The 23,221-nt window shown below is 41.8% G+C and overlaps 1 protein-coding gene across 1 annotated transcript in view; it reads left to right on the top strand.

The window, feature by feature from the left end:
- The window catches only part of LOC119411546 (maltase-glucoamylase, intestinal), a 156,142-nt gene that overhangs the window by 90,963 nt on the left and 41,958 nt on the right, over window positions 1-23,221 (top strand). Inside the window, exons 14-29 of the mRNA XM_037678500.1 lie at window positions 9,067-9,309; window positions 9,393-9,599; window positions 9,722-9,876; window positions 10,593-10,761; window positions 14,043-14,139; window positions 14,563-14,675; window positions 16,543-16,668; window positions 18,108-18,236; window positions 18,352-18,465; window positions 18,575-18,637; window positions 18,973-19,089; window positions 19,191-19,281; window positions 19,387-19,525; window positions 21,200-21,333; window positions 21,486-21,520; window positions 22,056-22,172. Of these exons, the coding sequence (XP_037534428.1) occupies window positions 9,067-9,309; window positions 9,393-9,599; window positions 9,722-9,876; window positions 10,593-10,761; window positions 14,043-14,139; window positions 14,563-14,675; window positions 16,543-16,668; window positions 18,108-18,236; window positions 18,352-18,465; window positions 18,575-18,637; window positions 18,973-19,089; window positions 19,191-19,281; window positions 19,387-19,525; window positions 21,200-21,333; window positions 21,486-21,520; window positions 22,056-22,172 (2,049 nt within the window). The remainder of the gene's footprint in view (window positions 1-9,066; window positions 9,310-9,392; window positions 9,600-9,721; window positions 9,877-10,592; window positions 10,762-14,042; window positions 14,140-14,562; window positions 14,676-16,542; window positions 16,669-18,107; window positions 18,237-18,351; window positions 18,466-18,574; window positions 18,638-18,972; window positions 19,090-19,190; window positions 19,282-19,386; window positions 19,526-21,199; window positions 21,334-21,485; window positions 21,521-22,055; window positions 22,173-23,221) is intronic.

The raw sequence follows: 23,221 nt of genomic DNA on the forward strand, positions 1-23,221 counted from the left end.
TTTTTCTGTTTTTAATGCATCTATTTCCTCTCATTAAGCAAACTGTTTTTATAAGATATACATTTTTCATGTGCTGATGTATATGTAGTGAATTGTCATCTAATTTATCTTTCTTAAATATAAAAGAGTATTTGATGACCATTATTTTTATTCCCATCTCAAATCTAGTATAACTGTGCAGTTCTTTTTGTATATATATACTTTCAGAAGACGCCAGCTTGCAATTTGCAGAGAAAAAGTCAAATGATGAACCTCACTCACATTGAATAGCATACAAAATTGATGACTGACTTGCAGACATGGCAAAACATCTGGCAGTCAGAAGACTCAGATTTATTTATTTTTTTTATCCTCAGTGTTGATGTTGACTAAAGCTGCCCAGTGTTAGAAAAGTGAGGACTTGAGGTAAAACTGTTGACTATAGCAGTCTTCGTATGATGATCAGGTTATACCACAGTTAACACTTTTACTATCTGGGGGTGAAGGAAGCCATTTATGATAATTGAGGAAAAAAACAAAAAACAAACTTTAAACAGAGGAGGAAGTCTCAGAGCACAAATTTTAAACTGAGAGGTGAGTGCAGTTTTAATCTAAATTTTGATTCAATCCAGGCAGATAATAAACCCTCTCATTCAGTTATTAAAAGCCTGAAACTCCATGTTTAAGGCATGTTTTTGAACTGATGAAGCCCCCCAAATGGAAACCCACAGAAGAGCAGTCCAGTTGTTATATTTTTTAACCTTTTATGAATGTAACATATGCTGGATGACTGAGAATCCACACCATCATAACACCCAAGAGGCTAACATTAAAGCACTATGTGTTTGCATGTGTCGGTTTGATTAGTGTATTGCTGTTTGCTCTACCAAACAACATACTGTACATGCTACTACTCAAATGTATGTGTGCCAAACATAAATCTTGTGTGTGCAGATGGAGCTGAGGCTGCAAATGTACCAGTCCACAGGGAGTTGAGAACATTTTTGACTGGCGAACGGGCTGGTCAGGGGTACTGATAGATTGGCAGTCTCTGCACCATCGACATATTCAGTCTATCTCAGTGGGTCTATACTCAGCACAGATGCATTTGTGTTGTAGCATGCATTTTATTTTGTTGAGACAAAAGCAACAAACTGATTAAAATGATGCCATTCATAAGTGTAGTGGGTTAGCATTAGCTATAACGTATAACTTTATTTTATTTTATTTTAGTGCATCATTTTAAGCCATTTTCTACATATAAAAAAAAAAAAAACATTCAAACTGGGCTCTTGTTCTATGTCGTATAAGCTTCGCCCTTTAAGGCCTTCGCTTTAGTGGGTTTATCCCGTTATGCAGAGCATAAGCACTGAAAAAATTAGTCCACGCCCACCTGCTGTGTGGGCCCCACCCGGTCCGTATAAATTACGTTAATAGCGGGAAATCGGCTCTCATTTTTTCTTCAGCGAGCTAATATAGCACTGTCAGAAGAACAAAGAAGATAAATTGTGTAAATGACCAACCTTTGTGAAGGATGCTTGGCCCGGCAGTCGACCTCCGGTCGTCCGGTGAGTTCTCCTCCCCGAGGAGAAGATGACAGCAGTCTTATTCCAAGGTAAGCGTCGGGGAACATTTCCCAGTGACAGGTCACTACACGCTGGACAACGCCATCTTGTGTTTTTTCCTCTTATCGCCGACCCTCGGGGCGAACCGGATGGTTCCTCCAGGGCAAGGCGTGCTCAGCTGCAGCCCCCGCTGCTCATTCCCTCCTGGGGAGCGTAGTGTAGGTGGAGGGGGGCTGAGTGAATGCTCACCCCATCCCACCTCGTTTCGCATCGGCGATCACACCGCTCCCGGCCGACAGCGCCCTCAGGGGTTGCCCGGCGGAACCCGGGAGGAGGCTGACATGAAGGGACCCCTTTTTTCTACGTCCCTCGCCTTTTCCCGCCAGTTCGGATGATCGGCGGAAAGGTTGTTTTTCACTGGGCTCCACTGTGGCTCACCGTCTTGATCCATACGGCCTCACGTTCCAACAGGACGTTCGACGGGCGAGGCCGCAGACGGTTCTTTCCTGGTAGATTAGAGGAGTCGGTCCCCAGTCCGCTCCCATCACCAGAGTTGAGGGATTCACCGAGCGGGGCTATTCCTCGGTAACCCCCCCTGGAGCCAAGCCTCGCGGAAGCTTCCGGAGCGAAGCTGCCCAGGTCGGAGCAGCGTCCCGTCCCTCCGGAGGAACCAGACGGCGACCACGCTCTCCAATCGAGCCCACCGACGTGTTTTCAGGCAGCCGCAGCTAGCAACAACGTGCGCTGCTAGCATATAGCATGTCCAAGGGACTGAAGGCCGCAGACCTGCCTTGGAGACGAAGAACTCCCTCTGTAAGGCAGCTGACGCCAGCTCAACATGTGTGCCTCTCCCACGGGTTGCCTGTCGAGGACTGCAGTGCGGATGACGATGATCCATCGACCCACCTGGCTTCGTTACTCCCCTCGCTGCCGGAGAATCTGCACAAGACCTGATGAAGCCATCGCGGACGCGCTGTTCAGAGCAGCTTCAAACCATGCTGGCGAAGTGAAACAGTCGGAGGAGGTGCCAGAAGCTGTGCGCCACCTCATCAAGCCGTGCGGCCCACCCCGTCCCCGCTGGAGGGACCGTCGCGAGCAAGCTTCGACTTTTCCACAGCCGCGGCTCTCGCTGAGTTCCACCACCAGCCCCGCCCATCAGAATCCAGCCTGCAGCTCAGCGTTTTCCCCAGAGTTCGCCTGCAAGACAGCGCTCTGGGCAAACAATCGCAGAGCTCATGAGAGAGAAAGTTCTCAAAATGACGGTCTCCGGAGGGTGTGTGTAAAAGTGACACGAAAGTTTAAATAAATCATCATTAATGATCAAAGTGTCTGTTTTTTAGCCAGTCTGTAAGCCCGGATGAGCTCACAGCGGCTGCACACATAAGAGCCGGTGTCCTTAATAAGGCTTTTTAAACTCACCGCCGCTCCAAGACATTACTAGCCGCTTACAGGGCACGATGGTAAGTGAAGATAACTCGTTATAATCCCGAGCTGCACGATTTTCACTCAAGCGATGTCAACTCGTGGGATGAAACAGCCCCACACACGAGCCGGTGTCCTTAAATAAAGGTTTTTAAACTCACCGTCGCTCTAAGACATGACGAGTCGATCACAGAACAGCCTCCACACATGAGCCGGTGTCCTTAATTAAAGGTTTTTTAACTCACCGTCGCTCTAGACATGATGAGTCGATCACGGCACAACGGTAAGCGAAAATAACTCGTTACCAACTAGAACTGCACGATCCTCACTCAAGCGGTGTCAACTCGCACTTGTGGGATGGAACAGCCTCCACATGAGCCGGTGTCCTTAAATAGGGTTTTAACTCACCGCCGCTCTAGACATGATGAGTCGATCACTAAAATGAACAGCCTCCATCCAACGGCGCTGCGTTGATGCTGGCGCACACACAGCTGCCGGCGCTAACCAGCTCACATCGGTATAAATGTGGTCCGCAGGCTGGTTCGGGTGGAGGTCCTTCTCTCTCACAAGAAACGACACCCGTCTCGACGAATCAACGCGGGCAGCCGTCACCCACCGCGTCTCAGCTTTCGGCAGCTCACCGCAGCTTAAACGTGAAGCAGCTGAAGAACCCAGTAATGAGTCCCGCCTCCCTCCAGCGCGCGCCCCTCCAGTGAGAGCGGCGCGCGTCCCTCCAGAGAACAACGTGTGCTCCCACGGGGCTAGCAGCCTTCACTCCAACAGCACGGCGTAAATGAAGTTACGCCCTCCGCCTTTTCAACGTTCGCACAGCGACGTCAAACGCGCAGCCCCACCGCGTCATCAGCTGTCACACGCTTCGCCTTCAGCTCAAGTCTCGCCCGGGATCACACAGAAAACATTCCCGCGACGCATGACGGCGGTTGAGGGGCGGACTGCTGACAGCCGTACAAAACATGACACATGACTTAACGCACGTTCACCCTACGAACGTTACGTAGAGTGGCTAAAACATGCTCGCCGTTTTTCAGATGGATGGACAAGGTTTTATGCAAATGGTACAAGTTACAGTTTGGAACCCGAACCCCTCCATTCAGAGGAGTTATAAAAAACGGTCCCGTCATCATCAGACTGATTCTCATCCCTAAATGCAGAAATCCAAGTGTTTTCTGATAAAAGTAATCTACAGAGTTCCCCAACGGAGAGAAAACACAAGGTTTTTACTCACGGATCGGAGGGGTGAGACCGTTTTTGGATCTGTTGTTTAACATCCAAAGAACGCATACCGATCATCCTAACACAGAGACGAGAGTTTTTGTTTTACCTGGATGATCTGCTGCTCCTGTCACTTCAGACAGGAGGCGCTGATGCAGGATCAGGTGTTGACATCACACCTGTTAAATCTGGGCTTCGCCATAAATTGGAAGGAAGCTCGATTTTCCCGGCCCAGACATTTGTTTCTGGGAGTGGAATTAAATTCAACCACCATGAAAGCTCGTTTATCACAAACTAGATTCGACACTTTTTAAAAAAAAGTCAACTCAGCCACGTAAGACCTGGCAAGTGATAACAGCTGTCTCCGTCATGAAGCTGTTGGAAATGATGTCACTCACACAGTGTTTTCCGCTGGTTTGTTTCACATGAGACGCCTCCAGAGGTGTTTTGCACGTCTGCATGTGGATCCAGTAAAACAAACGACGGATGATCATTGTCCCTTCCTCTGTGGAAGCAGACCTCCGACTCTGGGGAAACACCTTGTTTTCTGTCAGAGGGAGTCCCCCTCAGCAGACCCACGTCACGGGTCAGTCTTCACGGACACGTTGCTGTCAGGCTGGGGGGGGGGGGGGGGGGAAATGCCTATCTCAAGCAGTAGGGGCGCTGTGGCCCCACTACACATCAGCCCACATCAATGTTTTGGAGTGTCGCACAGTACTGAATGTGATTCAACACTTTGCTTCCGTGCTACAGAATCAACACGTGTTGATTCACACAGACAACATGATGACTGCTGCGTACATAACCATCAAAGGGTGTGCGTTCAGTCCAGATGTTACACATTGTGCGAAAGCTACTGTGTATGGTTCATCAAAACCTGCTCTTTATTAGAGCGGTTTACATATCCGGTGTTCTGAACAGAGGGGCAGATGTGACGTCCAGGGGCGGCCCACGTCACGTGGACCGGACCCTCCATCCAGATCTGATGTTTTCAGACGCAGCAGAAGTTGGCAAAGCAGCTGTGGACCTGTTTGCGACGCGAGAAGAACGCTCAGTGTCAACTATGGTTTTCCCTGAGCCCGCGAGACGATCCATCGCTGGGGGGGGACGCATTTGCTCACAGCCGGTGGCCCAAAACGCTTTTATACACGTTTCTTTTCCCCCACCTCCTCTGTTTTTTACGGTTCCTGAACCGAGTTCAGGAGGAGGGATTGACAGCTCTCCTGGTGGCTCCCGAGCGTGTGAACGCACCATGGTTCCCAGGCCTGCAACGTCTGTTGTCGGGTCGCCGTGGAACTGTCGTGGAGGGAGGATGCTCTCCTTCAGGCAGGAGGAGCGACCAAGAGTTACCCAGAAATAGGTCAACACCTGTGGGTCTGGCCGCTGAGCGGTCCCATTTAGAGGATGGGTCTCCCTCAGGAGATAGTGTGCACAATTCAAGATTCACGTGCTGCATCTACCACAGTTCTGTACACATCAAAGGGGACAGCTTTCAGCACTGGTGTACAGAGAGGTTTTAGAGGCCACCTCATGCCTTTTAGGCGGCGTGTTGTTTTTCTACAACAGCTGATGGATAGGGAGTTGGTTTTCAGTACGCTTTAACGTACGTTGCAGTCACCTCTTCCTGCCACGAAGGTTTCGGAGACAGAACAGCTTTTAATCACCCGCTGATGAAGCGTTTTTCTAAAATATGTTCAGAGACACAGGCCTGCTTCACGTCCACTTGATCCACAGTGGGATTTAACGCTGGTCCTGCGAGCCATGATCAAAGCTCCAATTGAGCCTCTGGATCAGGTTTCACTTAAATTATTGTCTCTTTAAACAGCCCTGCTGCTGGTTTTAACACCCGCTAAGAGGGTAAGTAATTATCTGCCCTCTCTGTTGTTTCGTCATGCCTTAGAATTTAGGCTGACGGGCAGCTCAGCTGATTTAAGACCAACCCAGCTTTTATGCCTAAAACATCACGAGCTCTTTTAAATCAAGAGTGATATCGTTGGAGGGGTCTTTCCCCCCCCCCCACAGATCAGAAGAGGAAGCATCTTTTCTTCTTCTTTGCCCGGTGCGGGCGTTGACGTGTTACATAACGCGCACAGCTGCAATGCGTTTCAAACTCAACAATTGTTTGTGCATTATAGAGATGCTTCTGCAGGTCGCCGTTATCCACCCAGCGCTTGTCACACTGGCTGTGTGAGGCCTTTTCTGAAGCCTACAGAGCATCAGATTTAGGGCCTCCTGTCAACCTCTAAGCACACTCGACCAGGGGTATCGCATCTTGGACTGCTCTGCATAATGGTATGTCAATGCAGGACATTTGCACTGCGGCTGCATGGTCAACACCCTGCTCATTTATTCGCTTTTACCTACGTGATGTAACGGCTCATTCCATGACACATTCTGTCCTTAGTGCTCTAACAGAATGAATATTGTTGTTCTCATGGAACTCTGTTTAAGCTCACTTCTGTCTGCATGCATTACAGTGTGAGATGTTGTTATCAGTCACAAGTCGTGTCTGTGATTTTGGTTCTATTGTCACTAATCAGTTCATGATTATTGTTACCAATCAGTTCATTTGATCAATAATCAATTCATGGACATTAATCTGTTTATACTGTTCAGCCATGACCCAGTTGGTTCATGCCCCCCCCCCCCTCTTTTCAACTTCTTCTTCCCGTTGAAAGTTTTCCGGGGCATTCATGCTTTGTCAGAACGCATAGTTACTCAACATGCGTCTGTGCATGGCACATAATTACGCGATGCGTAGTTATGCACACGGGGAGCTGAGTGACAAGACGTTTTTTTTGGGCAAGCTTCTGCTTCTTACTGTGTTCGAATGGACCCAGTGAGGCGAGGACCACATCGGCTTCGCCCTTTACCCACTAAAGCGAAGGCCTTAAAGGGCGAAGCTTATACGACATAGAACGTTGGTTACGTACTGTAACCCCAGATTCTATGAGTATAAGCGTAGCCCTTTAAGCGTCGGGCCTCACTGGCTCCTAAATGGCTGAAGAAAAAGCTATTTTGGGAGCCGATTTCCCGCTCTTAACGTAATTTATACGGACCGGGTGGGGCCCACACAGCAGGTGGGCGTGGACTAATTTTTTCAGTGCTTATGCTCTGCATAACGGGATAAACCCACTAAAGCCAAGGCCTTAAAGGGCTACGCTTATACTCATAGAATCTGGGGTTACAGTACGTAACCAACGTTTTGCTACCCATTAACCTAACCAAAGGCGATGGTCCTTTTCTCCATATGCTGTGATAAATGATTGCTATCTCATAAGGTACTAACTACTGACAACTATTTGACAGAACAACAACTCAGAAATGATCAGATTATCTTGTTAAGGTATTTTAGGTCACTGTACAAGGCAAAAACATAAATACATTTCATTGCAGTCATTAAGATAGCAAGTTGTGCCATCATCATAGTAGACACATATTGTACCATTAAATTATATATTTTTGATAGTCAAGGATTTTAGTAATGCCTACTGTTTAAAAGGGGAGGGGCTAGTAGACTAGTAGCCCCCTTCCTAAACAGTAGGTATTGCTAGAGAGAAACTAATACTGCTACAATGTAGAAATAGCAGCAGAAGAGGGATTTTCCGTGAGTGCACTGTTCATCTTTATATATATGTAACTACTGTTTCAGCTTATTCAGCTCAGGGTTAGATTTGCAGCAGATGTTTTAAAGATATGTAAAACAATTATATTGCTATCTTTATATTTGTACACTGGTATGCCTAAACCTGTAAAACTGACAAACTCTAATCAAGATTTTTACAAGTAAATGCAACTAATTGTTTATATTTTTAATATTAAATGATTTGCATTATGTAATTTTGAAACTGTTAAACAAGCACATGTTTTAAAGTATTTTATTGTGTTGTATCACGTCGTGCTTCTGTGGGTAAGTTGCAGTTTCGAGCGAGTCTAACGCAGCCTCACTTCAACCATTTGTTTCAGTAAAACTTGGAATTAAATCAGAGCTGTGCATTTGAAGGTTGGCCTCTGTATAAAATGACAACAATTTATATTATTTGGGGATCATAAGAGCTTTCTGTAAATGTTTGCGTGTGGGAACTATCTGTGTGGGAAGCCAAAAGAAAGAGTGAAAGCAAATGCCCAAGAACAATGATTCTTCAATAGGCTTTCATGGTTATGAGCAAAAGGCAAGAGTTTATAAAGTGTCAAGAGGCCCAGTGAAGTAGTGCTGTAGAGATTTCCTTTGTGCGCTTGTGTATTCATGCTTGTGCGCTCACGCTCATGTGTATGTGGCTGCAGATGCTCTTGTATAGATCCTCAAGGTCTCTCTGGTCACTCACACAAGCATGCATTTATCAAATGATTCTCTGTGGTAATCATTTCCTGGGGGTGAAGGGTAAATGTGCTGTTAAACTTAAACTCTGGCTTGTCGTGACCATTAGTCTTCGTAAGCCCAGTTCAGACCTTGAAAACGGCTCACACATGCCAAAAATCATTAAATACATATGGACTCAAAGAGTAACAGTAGTGTTGCAGTACATGAACCCACTTCACAGTTTTCATTTTTGGATTGAAATGGCTTGTGTTCCCATATCGATTATACACATTGTATATTTTTTTTTTACTTGATTTGCAGTATGTTTAAAATTGTCTTATTTAAAGATAACCTCTTTTGTGGTTGTTTGTCTTGTGTAATGTTATTAGCTAAGTATTGTTCCAAAATAAAGGGATTCAATAAAAAAAAAAAAAGATTGCAGATCATAGAAATTTACAAACAAGTTAATATTTAATCAAATGGCAACTGTTGTGACCAAAGTGACTCAAAATAATTCATTTGAAGAAAAAAAAACAACAACAAAAAAACTGAATTTAATAAAGTTAGAAAAGTGCTGCATGTATTGTTCTGTTGAGATACTTTTTTTCGGAGGCAAGTTTCCATTGTTGGTTTACAGTAAATTATATTCTCAATGCACAGGTGCTTATCTTGAGTGATCTGTCCTTGACCCTGGGGGACACCTATCAGGTCAAGTGGGATATGAAGCCTGCAGAGTATGAACGTTTTAACTGCCATCCAGAAGAGGGTGCAGATGAGGCCAAATGTAAGGCCAGAGGCTGCATCTGGGAGGTGGGGAATCACTCTAATGTTTAAAATATTCCCATCTCCTTAATCTCGCCATAATCCTTCAAATTATTTCACTCTTTTTTTAGTTAACCTCTATACCAGGTGCTCCACTGTGCTACTATCCAGAAGACTATGGATACACTGTTAAAACAAGTACAGAAACAAGTTCTGGCATCACCCTTGATATCACTCGGAACATGAAATACAGGACCAGCGGTCGTCCAGAGTCGCCGGACATTAACAACCTCCGTGTTGAGGTTCGGTATCATAGCAGTGACATGGTCCAGTTCAAGGTGTGTACATATAAGTTACTCCTTAAATTTATGTTCATTCAGTCTCATTTATTTACTTTTCTACCAGCCTTATATAAATGCATGTATACAATTACACTGACGTACTAATTTCTTGGTGTCAGATCTGGGACCCGACTTCTGATCGCTATGAGGTACCAGTGCCTCTGTCCATTCCTACAACTCCTGAGACTGATGAGTCCAAACGGCTTTATAAGGTCTCGGTTACTTCCCAGCCATTTGGCATCCAGGTCGTAAGGAAAAGCACAGGCACCAAGATGTGAGTGTTTCAGTAAAACGCAAGTTCATGTTGATGCCTAAATCGCTAGTAAGATGTCTTGAGTGTTTTATCAATTAAATTAATTCCTAAGGAAAGTATTATGGTATCTGTGTAGACTCAGTCATATTATAGCTCAGCTCCTACATTTCATAATATGTTTTGCTATTTTAAAATAAAATGCCCCCGTATGGGTGATTCATGTTTTTGAGTACTTTTGTTGCTCATATTAAAACGCAATCAACTAAGACATCACAAAATATATTTTCATCTATTTTGAAACTGCAGACATTTATTTATTTTTTTTCTTCTCCTGTGAGATTAATGTAACAGTGCTGACTCAACTCTTCAAGTTTTGTTGCCAAATTAGATATGCTCAGGGAAGTTTGGTGCAGTCGATGCCTAAAGTAGTTCCCTGTTGTTCAGCAGTTATAATGATGTCATGCAACGCAGCAAAGCATTGGAGTTTATTCCAGGCATGTCTCAAAGCAAGGGTGTCATTATTTTGTAGTTAGGGTCTATGTTTTTTGCATTTTTTTTCTCCTAAGTGTCAAGCCAAGTTTAACTAATTAAAATTTATGAATTATAGCAAAGGGAAGGCTGCAATTCCTGTGGGTTATTATGCGTATTAAATATAAGACATTTTGAGTAAGTGTCTTTGACAATAATTCCCTCTACCACCCTCTTTCTCACTTATTTAATCCTGTCACTTTGCATAGTTGGGACTCCTCCGTGCCAGGTTTCACCTTTTCAGACATGTACATCGAAGTGTCGACTCGGCTGGCATCAGAGTTTGTGTACGGCTTCGGAGAAACAGAGCATCCCACCTATAAACACGATCTCAACTATCACACTTGGGGTATGTTCTCCAAGGATCAGCCTCCTGGTGTAAGTATCATATGAAATCACAGCACTGCTGCCAACATGCACACATTAAAAATGAATATAGAAATCCTCCAGGAATGATTCAATTGGAGTTTCTATTTTTGTCTTTGGTGCAAATATTACAAGCATATTACCTACCTCAAGAACTGTCTGAAAACTCATTAAATCACACAGTTGTACCCTCCAAACAACATGTTTCACCTCTGAGTTTTAAAGTTTGGCGAGCTCCGTCCCAGTGCTTGCATGCAATATTACATAGCAACGCTGAACATTTTTTAACATCACACCCTCCAGAGACTGCAGAGGTGACTTGTAAACAACCTCCTTGCACAGTACATAAACTTGTCTTTCTCTCAGTCATGTCACTTTGATGTGGTTCTGTTGATATGAGGCCCAGTTTTGGAGCGTCATCATGTTTGTTTTTAACAGTGTCAAGGCCATAGAGGACAAGGTTTCTACCTGGATCAGCAATATCAAGCATAATTGCTGAGCTTTCAAGACAGCTCTACAGGGTTCAAACAAATGTTATGGGGCCCCTGGGGTTAGAGTTAGGGGGAAAAGAGACAAAAAAAAAAAAACCTGTATTCACACTTTCTTTGATATATTACTACATGTTTGATCATCCAAAATATTTGTGAGCCTCTATAAAATTTTAATGGTGTTTTAACCTTGAGACAAAATACCACAGTTTCATGGCATTTTGTAAGGAAACATTAAATGGACTATGTACTATATGATCGGGGATTCAGAGGTTAGAGAAGGTGTGAACGGAAAGTTGCCAGTTCAAATGCACTGATAGTTACATCAAAATGTGGGTGGGAAATATGAAACACCCACGTCTGCCTCCACCCTCACTTGCCACACTCTGGGCCCTTGAGCAAGACCCATAATCCCCACATCTGCTCCCCTGGACACCCTGCATGGCAACCCTTTTCTCAACATATGTGCTGTGGCAGCTCTGAGGTTGGTGTTTGTGTCAGAAAGGACATCTGACATTAAAACAATTTCCAAATCTCTGTTTGAATTAGCTTGTTGTGGTGATCTGTGAATAAAGGAGTAAAAAAGAAGAAAAACGTGTACACTGCATAATCTAGCTGCATGTATTGTCCCCCGTCGTGAAGCGAAGAGAGGGAATTGGAAATACCCTCCGTCTGTCTGTCCATGAATGTTGTGAGCTGGATAACTTGAACAATAAACAGGGCAGATAAATGCATTTTATTGTGTCACTGCATGTAGACGTAAGAACGATTCCTTTTGGAAAATGGGTTGCCATGGTAAAATCCAAGATGACTGCCTGCCACCATAAAAGTCCATCCATGTTGGAGCATGCTACCTAGAAAGTGAGGTACCGACTTCCATTTTAATGTGTAGCTACAAGTAGCACTTGTTTAAAAACAAAAATGTAACTACTATTACTAATGCAGTTCAAATTATATCACATATTGTTATAACTTTGATTAGATTATACAAATAAAAATCTTAATCCATCAGTCAACAGCTGACTGACGGTTTACAGTAACAGACAAAGGAGGAGGAGTACAACTCTGTATTGCATTAAACTAAAGAAACCTGGGCACATGTGGCGGTAGGGCAGCCGACTTGGGACCAGAAAGTCACAAGTTTGACTCCCCACCATGTCTGTATGTCAAGGTATCCTCGATGACCTTGAAAGACACTTAGTCCCTCATTGCTCCCCAGGCACTGCCCGCTGCTTCACATGGGTGTATCTCACATGTGATGGGTCAAATGCAGAGCACAAATGTTATCATCAGAAAGGGTTACACAATGATGACACTGTCACCATGGAGTCTCTGGCATGTGATTAAAAGCAATCCAGCCAGCTTCACCTGGATGACTGAAACATTAAGTTGTTTCGATACTGTGACTTTTTAAAGCCATGGGCTCTTCTGAAAGTAGATACTGATTTGGGACTTTAATCCAGTTTGTTTATAATGAAAATATTAGTTCTGAAAGTCAGTTTTTTTGTCATTTAATGAGATAGATTTATTTTAATATATTTTCAATTTTAATCAGAAAATAAAAGTGAAAAATATTTCAACTAGTTGAAACCAGTTGTTAAAGGATACATAAATTACAATATCCCTCTTTGTTCCAGCAACATTACTCCATATAGTATGGTGGCATTGAGCAAACTAAAAATAAAAAAAATAAAAAAAATCACACAGCTTTACAAATCAATAACAAGGAGAAGCAGCCCTCAGAGCCGCTGAGCTGAAGTTTAGCTGCTTGTTGAGTAGCTAAAGTGCAAGTCGCTGATAGTGAAATGCTCCACTTGTCTTTGCAGGACAATGACTTCTTGAAGTGTCAGATTTCCTCACCTCCAACATCTTTGCTCTATTTTACTCTCTTTCTAGTTCTGTTCTTGTCCAAAAGCTCAGTACTTTCTTGAGTATTTATCTGAGTATCAGTCAGCAGCAACTGTCATTTGTCCTGAACTTATGTCTGCAGAATCACACAGTCACCTTTAATGCAGAGTGTTTGCTCTGTTGTTTCCTTCTGATTATTGGAAATCTAACGAGACACTGTGATTGGAATGCTTCTGTTCTGACTCTTGTTCTGAGGTGAGAAAACAATCTTTGTCTTTAAGTTCATTTATCTTTGCAAAGGAACTCGGTCAAAATACCGACATGACAGTCAGCCCACGAGTGAGTTAATGAAGACTCAGACTCCTCCGTATTTATAAACTCTGATTACACGTCATTGGTCTCGTGTTTTTATTATTTTTTTATTTACCTTTTATTTATACAGGTAGTCTCACTGAGTCATGAGAACTTGTTTTTAAAGATAGATCTGTTTGGGAGCAGATGGTGGGGGTTAAGGGCCTTGCTCAAGGGCCCAGAGTGGAGAAAATTAGGGCGGAGGCAGGTGTGGGTGTTTCACCTTTTCCACCCACATTTTGATGTTGTCAGTCCGGGGAGTTGAATCTGCAACTTTCTGATCACAGGCCCATCTTCTCTAACCTCTGTGCCACCACTCCCTGTGGCGTACCTCATGTGTACCTCATGGAAAAATCCAGGAGAGCTCAAAGCGTTTTGAGCTGTCTGACCCAGAAGCAGCTGATGTCTGCTGAACTCAGAACACAGACACGAGCAGAAACCGTTTGTCAGAAGCTTCGTATGCACAGAAATTTTTTCATTCACAACATCTATGTGTTTGTAAGAAAACTAAGCTGGTCTCAGTACAAACAATAAAAATTAAGTCAGGACATCCAAAGTTCAACAGTTTTACTTGTGATGCTCTTTTTGTCTTTCTCTTTGCTTCAGTACAAGATGAATTGTTACGGTGTTCATCCCTTTTATATGGGCCTTGAGAACACTGCAGATGCCCATGGGATACTGTTGCTAAATAGTAATGCCATGGGTAAGACAAAAACTGTTTTTCTTTAAAAGATACACATTGAATACATACACCCACACACACCTTTGTTTCTCGTTGTTTTAGTGACAACCATCCACTGATAGAATACAGTCAAATACACTTTACTTTTAGGGTAATCACATGACAAGTAAACTCTTTAGCCTGACCTCAATTTCATGCTGTCTAGTCTTAAAAACCAAACTTTTAAGTATCCACTTCATTCCTTATATTTACGAAGTTTAACATAGACCCAAGTACTTGTGGTCCAGCTGTTAGGAGTCTTATGGAAGAACAAAAAATAATCTATTATATGAACTCCAAAATAACTAGATGAATAAAAATAACTGCACAAAACTACATAAGTTTTACTTAGCAATTCATTTGAAGTTTTAATGAAATTGACTGTCTTATTTATGTTGTGTGCAGATGTTACATTCCAGCCAACTCCATCTTTAACCTACCGCACTATAGGAGGCATTCTGGATTTCTACATGGTCCTGGGACCAACGCCTGAAATGGTTGTGCAGGAGTACACCGCAGTAAGTTTTTTTTTTGTTTGTTTTGTTTTTTGTTGGATGCCTTTACTTTGTTTCATACAGTGGTGCTTGATTGGTTGTGGATTATTTTTAATTTTCTATATTTCTGCATAACTATGACCTAAAGCATCATCAGATTTTCACACAAGTCCTAAAAGTGGATAAAGAGAACCCAGTTAAACAAATGGGACAAAAAATATTATACTTGGTCATTTATTTATTGAGGAAAATGATCCAATATTATATTTTTGTGAGTGGTAAAAGTATGTGAACCTCTAGGATTATCAGTTGCTTTGAAGGTGAAATTAGAGTCAGGTGTTTTCAATCATGGGATGATGATCAGGTGTGAGTGGGAACCCTTTTTGATTTAAAGAACATAATCTATCAAAGTCTGATCTTCACAACATGTTTGTGAAAGTGGATCATCAGGAACAAAGGAGATTTCTGAGGAGCTCAGAAAAAGAGTTGCTGATGCTCATCAGGGTAAAAAATGTTACAAAACATCTGTAAAGAGTTTGGACTCCACCAATCCACAGTCACACAGATTGTGGACAAATGGAGGAATTTCAAGACCATTGTTATCCTCCCCATGAGTGGTGGACCAACAAAGATCTCTCCAAGAGCAATGTGTGTGGTCGGGGAGGTCACAAAGGATCTCAGGGTAACTTCTAAGCAACTGAAGGTCTCTCTCACATTGACTGATGTTAATGTCCATGAGTCCACCATCATTAGAACACTGAACAACAATGGTTCATGGCAGGGTTGAAGGAGTCACTGCTCTCCAAAAAAACATGGCTGCTCACCTGCAGTTAGTTAAAGATCACGTGGACAAGCCAGAAGATTGCTGTAAGAATAATTTATGGACAAGATGAGACCAAAATAAAACTTTTTGGTTTAAATGAAAAGTGTTGTGTTTGGATATATAAAAACACTGCATTTCTGCATAAGAACTTTATTCCATCTGTGAAACATGGTGGTGGTAGCATCATGGTTTGGGCCTGTTTTGCTGCATCTGGGCTAGGATGGCTTGCCATCATTGATGGAACAATGAATTCTGAATTATACCAGAGAAATCTGAAGGAAAATGTTGAACATCTGTCCATGAACTGAATCTGAATAGAGGGTGGGTCATGCAGCAACACAATGACCCTCAGATCCCAAATTGTTCTATCAAAGAATGGTTCAAGAAGAATAAAGTTAATGTTTTGGAATAACCAAGTCAATGTCTTGAACTTAATCCAATCCAAATTTTGTGGAAGGACCTGAAGCAGCAGTTAATGTGAAGAAACCACCAACATCCAGAGTTGAAGCTGTTCTGTGCAGAGGATTGAGCTAAAACTCCTCCAAGCCTGTGAGCAGGACTGATCAACAGTTACCAGAAACATTTAGTTGCTGTTATTGCTGCACAGGGGGGTCACACCAGATATTGAAAGCAAAGGTCCACATACTTTTGCCACTCATAAAAATGTAATATTGGATCATTTTCCTCAATAAATAAATGAGCAAGTATAATATTTGTGTTTCATTTGTTTAACTGGGTTCTCTTTATCCACTTTGAGGACCTGCGTGAAAATCTGATGATGTTTGAGGTCATATTTATGCAGAAATAAAGACATTTCTAAATGGTACACAAACATTCAAGCACCCCTGTTTATGTGTCAATGGCTGTGTGAGCATGTGTGTTTTGGGTCTGTCCCTGGACTGGAGCAGCTGGGAGTTTCCTGCTTCGCTGCACTCTTCCATATAGCCAACTAAAACACACATGCACACAAACAAACATTTTATGGACAGTGTCCTGTTTTTCTGCAAAAAAAAAAAAAAAAAAAATTTTCTTGTGTTTTGACTTTCTAGTTTGTTTCCCTGTTCACAGCTAATTGGACGACCTGTTTTACCTGCCTATTGGTCCCTTGGGTTCCAACTCTGTCGCTACGGTTATGCCAATGACTCAGAAATTGAAAGTTTGTACAAAGATATGAGGACAGCTGGTATTCCTTATGTAAGTTCCAAATACTTTTAGGTGTGCCTGGGTTCAGTTTAAGAACAATACCAGATATTATGAATTATTATAAATATATCAAAGAAAGCTTTTTTGTTTGTTTGTTTGTTTGTTCTTATACATTACAGCTAGCAATCAATACAATAAAACAAAAAGGAAAATTGAAAAATTCTTACCTGTTAAATAAATTGACAATATGCCATTTTTAAACGTTTTTTTTAAATGTCCGAATGTTCTTAAAATTTTCATTTTTACATTAAAATAATAAACATGACTTTAGTCCCAGACCACTGGATTTCATGCCATGTAAAGTACTAAACAATGTACCTGCAGTAAAATAAATTTGACAACATACATCACTGATACATCTTACAAACATCTGCTCCAAGTTTATCCCACGTATATTTGCCTGTTCTTGCCGAGACATCAATTTCATTTGGATTGTACCTCAGCAAAAGAATCATCCCATTGTCCTTGTCTAAACAAATCTATTCTGAAAGCTTCTTCCTGTCCACAGAAGACTGGACTGTACAGACATCCCGTCAGTGGAACAGACTGAACTGAATCTAACATGCTGCACACTCAGATTTGACAATATCATTACTCAATGTGCACTATAACTATATTAGATGTGATGATATGACCTTGTCGGTAGTTATTTGGATGATGTAAAATGGACTTGGTGGATTACCTTAACTACATCCAATATAGCCTAATCAAATGTGACCAAACAATTTCATGCGTGAATCTATTGTAGGCTTCACTATCTCTACATATTGCCAGTTTGTACTAGATACATCTTTCTTAAAATTAAATTAACCTAACAATAAGTGTGTAAAAGCAAATTTGTAGCAACAAATACAGTATTTAAATTTGATGGTGTTTTTTGGAAAACCATGAGGAAAATTCTATCAAGTCAGAGTCAGAGTCAGAGTCAGAGTTTCTTTATTGTCATTCGCACCTCATGTGGTACATGTGGTGGAGCGAAATTATGTACACGGGGTCCCAGTTACATCCAACAATAAAATGTCTAAGAAAAACAGTAATAACATAAATTTTCATAGGGTTGCACAGAAAGTAAGACATTTTATTGATAACTTGAATCCAAAAGGAACTGGCAGCATTCAGAAATAACCAGCATCAATGGGATGACAGCTCATATAGAAGCTTTTTAAAAGAAGGCTGTACATTATTCAGCTTTCCAGACTAGCCAGCCTCATACATAATCAAGCTCAGCAGGGAAGCTAATTGTTCTTAAAGAAAGACATGGGGGGGGGGGGGGGGATCAATACACTTACGTGCAGCATAACAAATGAATTGTTAAAATATGTATATGCCGTATGCTACGTGGAACTCAATAACCTCTAGTTGAGTGTACAGCTCATTGTTCAATCAAGTTAGCAGAAAATAATCTCAGCTTTAACTGGTATCTGCTGCAGGATGTGCAGTATGCCGACATCGACTACATGGAGCGACAACTAGACTTTGTCTTGGACTCAGATTTTAAAAGACTGCCAGCGCTTGTTGACTCAATGAGAAAAGAAGGCATGAGGTTTATCTTCATTCTGGTAATAACCCCACTTCCATCTATAATGTCACACACAGTAAAACTGGGAAATATCTCAAGCAATGTTAAATGATTAAAATATTAGTATATTTACCTGAGTGTGGATTTAATTACAGGATCCAGCTATTTCAGGCAATGAGACCAATTATCCTGCTTTCGAGAGAGGAAAAGCAGCCGATATATTCATCAAATGGCCCAAAGAGCTCGGAGATGATATTGTGTGGGGAAAGGTGAGAAGGCATGGGTGGTAAAATAACTGAAAATCCTGCATGCCTGAGAGATTTAGAGACAAGAGGAAGGGATTTGCTTACAATGATTTGACCCTTAGTTGTTTCCTAGGTCTGGCCTGATCTTCCTAACATCACAGTAGATGAATCTCTTGACTGGGACACCCAAATAAAGGTACAATATTTTTAAATGATCACATTTCTACAACACAGTGTGCAACATTTTAGAAATATAAACATACTTTAAAGTAAGTTTCATTGCACATTTTGATCAAATGCAGTGTTCTGCTGGGAACAATTGTATTGTGGCATGCAGGTCTGAAATTATACTTTTTTTTAAATGTCCTACAACTAAGCATTCCAAAAACCTACTAAATATTTTTTTTTCCCTCCAGTAACCAGTCAAAGAAAGACCCACAACATAATAATTAGACTTGTGTATACGATTGCACGTGATAGTTCAGTTTTCAGCATTTTATTTTCTGATATTTTGAGTGTCCCATGTTCCAGCTCTTCAGGTCATTCACTGCATTCCCAGACTTCTTCCGTAAAGAGACGGCAGCATGGTGGCTTCAAGAAATCAAAGATTTCTATGAGAAGACGACAAAGTTTGATGGCCTTTGGATTGTGAGTTTGCCTAATGCGCAAAGACCAATAATGGAGCCAAGCACACATTGTTCACTCACTCTGTTTGCGTTTCATAACCTGCACTCTGTCTTCATCTCAAGGACATGAATGAACCTTCCAGTTTTGTCCACGGCACAGCTGGTGAAAAGTGTCTAGGGAATCCCCTTCTAGAGAACCCACCATATATGCCACGTAAGAAACTTGCTGCTGTTGTGCCATTTATTAGCCATAACTGACCATGCAGCCTTCTTAATATACTTTTCTTGTCTATTCATGTCTGTGTTTTTAATCCTAAAGCCTTGGAGTCCAAACACATTGGCCTAAACCATAAGACTATTTGCATGAACAGTGAACAGACTCTCAGCAATGGAAAGAAAGTCAGACACTATGATGTCCACAACCTTTATGGATGGTCCCATGCCAAACCTACTTATGAGTGAGTATATACTCTTACATTTTTCGATTTTCTTGTATTGCTATACCAGTCTTACAAACAAACGTAAAATCAAGTAACAGTTTACAAAACAACTGAAAGTCATGCAAATGCTTCCTGGATCAATGAAGATAATGGCATTTAAAGATTACATTGCAATAGACAGAGACAATATGTTCGTGTGTGATTAGATAGAACACAACAAACATGCCATGTCAACAGGGAACATCAAATTACCCTACTAAATAAGTCTATTATGGAAAGTATGGAAAAAAAAAACAAAAAAAACAAGAATAACAAGTATGTTTTGGTTATACTGGTGGCCATCTTGGATTTTGACATGGCAACCCAATTTTTGAAAGAAAACATTTTTTTATGTTTAGATGCAGCCATGCATAAAAATGAACAATGGTAACTCACTTTTTTTCTGACCTATGATGCTCACATCATAGATGGACAGAATTTCCAATACCCTTTTTTGCTCCACATTGGGGGACAAAAAAAAATAGAAAGTTCTACTTGCCGAAGAATGTAATATCAAATCCAGCCTCTGGAGATGGTTAACATGTACCTTCCTCCCAAAAATGTGGTCATCAAATCTTTATGATAATGATTGCCAATGTGAAAGTGCATTGGTCCCTGTAGCAGAAATCTTGTCTCATTACAGAAAAGTGAGAGTGCAGAGTTGGCTATAGAAAAGACCAGCAATGCCTAAGGCTTGAGCTAGTTCATTTAATGATTGTTTAATTTTGTTATTGCAATTTTGAGTAATTCACAGTGAGATTTTAGTGAATACAATTAAAAGGTCTATTGAATGACTGCAGTAGCTTGTTGGTCAGTGCTGTGGTCTTATAATTCTAAGGTTGTGGGTCCGAGCCCAGGTTGCATCAAAAAGGGTATCCGGTGTAAAACAATTGCCAACTCGTTCATTCGAGTTTGCTCGCTATGGCAACCCCTGAAGAAGAGAACAGCCATTAGAAACAGTTAATAGGACTATTCACTTTTATAAGAAAAGTTTTTTTATTAGAAGAGGAAGGTGCTTTAATATATATGTTTGGTATTAAGATCGATAGGCAGATAGGTGCAGCGTCTGCAGTGAAGCGGGCGCTGTACAGGTCTGTCGTGGTGAAGAGAGAGCTGAGTCAAAAGGCAAAGCGCTCAATTTACCGATCGATCTACGTTCCTTCCCTCATCTATGGTCATGAGCTTTGGGTTGTGACCGAAAGAACGAGATCTCAGATACAAGCGGCCAAAATGAGTTTTTTCCGCAGGGTGTCTGGGCTCTCCCTTAGAGACAGGGTGAGAAGCTCGATCATCCGGGAGGGACTCAGAGTAGAGCTGTTGCTTCTCCACGTCAAGAGGAGCCAGTTGAGGTGGCTCGGGCATCTGGTTAGGATGCCTCCTGGACGCCTCCCTGGTGAGGTGTTCCGGACACGTCCCACTGGGAGGAGACCCAGAGGAAGACCCAGGACAAGCTGGAGGGACTATGTTTCTCGGCTGGCCTGGGAACGCCTCGGGATTCCCCTGGAGGAGCTGGCCCAAGTGGCTGGGGAGAAGGAAGTCTGGGCCTTCCTACTTAAGCTGCTACCCCCGTGACCCGACCCCGGATAAGCAGAAGAAAATGGATGGATGGATGGTATTTAAGTGTGAGATGAATCTTTGTTTCTCTCTGCACAGTGCCCTGATGGCTGTGACAAGTAAAAGAGGAATAGTGGTGACCAGGTCAACTTATCCCTCCAGTGGAAAATGGGCTGGGCATTGGCTGGGAGACAACTATTCCAGCTGGGATCAGCTGTACAAATCTATTATAGGTAGGTTATATATTATTATTTATTATATTGTTTATTGCTTATTTATTATATTGTTATTATCAATAACTGATGACAATCTGTCTGTTGTTTGTTATTGACAGGATCTGCCATGATTAGTTCTAACACTAAACATGTTTTTGTTTTTTCTGCAGGCATGATGGAGTTCAGCCTGTTTGGCATCTCCTACGTAAGTATCAGCATCTGATTTCCCTTTGTCAAGACTAAATCTTATTGATGTGACCTTGTCCTGTCTAAATGGATTACACTAGCTTATGCAGGCCTATTTTGTTTGGGAGGCCGCTGATCAAAGAACATCTTGGAAACTTATTTTAACAGGAGGCAATACAATTGACTGGCTTTGTGCTCTTCTGCCATAATCTCTATACAGTATGTTGTTAATAAACTGAGCAGTCATAGATGTAACCTTTTTTTTTTATCTATAGCTTTTTTGTCCCTTTGTTTTGTAATAATACTTGGGTATTATTTTCTTTCAAACATCAGGTCCTTCTGTTGCTTCTTTCTTTGTCCTTGTGTCAAGCAATAATTAGAATCTGACAGCTTATTGATCATTATATGGGGAATCATTTGCATTGCCGCTAGTGTAGCCACAAGGTCATGAAACACATAAAGAACACAACGCTCAGAGCAAATGTTTCAGTTGTTTGACTGTGATCTTTGTAGTTCCATCTGCTCCCTAATGCCTGTCTGTCATTTTCTTTCAGACTGGGGCAGACATATGTGGGTTTTTTAACAAAGCAGAGTATGAGATGTGTCTTCGCTGGATGCAGCTGGGTGCCTTCTATCCATATTCACGCAATCACAATGGCAAGGGTAACCCGGTAAGTAATTTTCAAAGCACATATCCAGGAGTTATAAAATTTTTAAAAGTTTAAAAATCGCCAGTATATATATTTTTTGTTTGTTTTAAAGTTGGTACAAAAATGAAACATGGCTTCTTCATCCCTCACTGTATTGCTATCTTGCCAATAGTATGTCCTTGAAACTGTGCCATTTTTAGCTGCAGTTTTCCTAATTTTATTCAAAAGACCCATCTGACAGTCCAGCTGTGTTCAGTCAGTTGAGCAGCTCATATTCCTCCTAATTCAAAATTGCTGCTCTTCGAGTTATTGTAAAAGGAGTTCAGCACACAAATGTAACATTCATTTATCCCAGTGCTACAAGGAATATCTTATAATGAATACTTTGTAGATTATAGTTGAAAAATCCTTGTTAAATTACATTGTTTATTTACAAAATATGCACCACCAGCCAATTAAATGGGCTGCAGCAATTGGAAAGTAGCAGTGACTATTTTAATATGACATAGTAACAACATACCTGTTCTACAAACCATTTTTTAACACCCAGAAATATCTTATATACAAACTTATATATAACATAAACTTTAAGCTTCTTTGTTTTAAAAGACACACACACACATATATATATATATATATATATATATATATATATATATATGTATATATATATATATATATCCATCCATCCATCCATCCATTATCTTTACCCGTTTATTCCATTTTGGGTCACGGGGGTCGCTGGTGCCCATGTCCAGCAATCACTGTGCGAGGGGCGGGGTACACCCTGGACAGGTCGCAAGTCCATCACAGGGCCACATAGAGACAAACGAGACAAACAACCATTTACTCTCTCACTCACACCTAGGGACAATTTAAAGTTACCAATCAGCCTAACATGCATGTTTTTGGTCTGTGGGAGGAAACCGGAGTACCCGGAGAAAACCCACGCATGCACGGAGAGAACATGCAAACTCCACCCAGAAAGGCCCCTGGACCGGGGTTTGAACCAGGGACCTGTTCGCTGAGAGGCAGCAGCTCTACCAGTTGTGCCACCGTGCTGCCTATGT

The sequence above is a fragment of the Nematolebias whitei genome, chromosome 6 (genome assembly GCF_014905685.2).
Source record: "Nematolebias whitei isolate Nwh7 chromosome 6, NemWhi1, whole genome shotgun sequence".
In the NCBI taxonomy this organism is placed as follows: domain Eukaryota; kingdom Metazoa; phylum Chordata; class Actinopteri; order Cyprinodontiformes; family Rivulidae; genus Nematolebias; species Nematolebias whitei.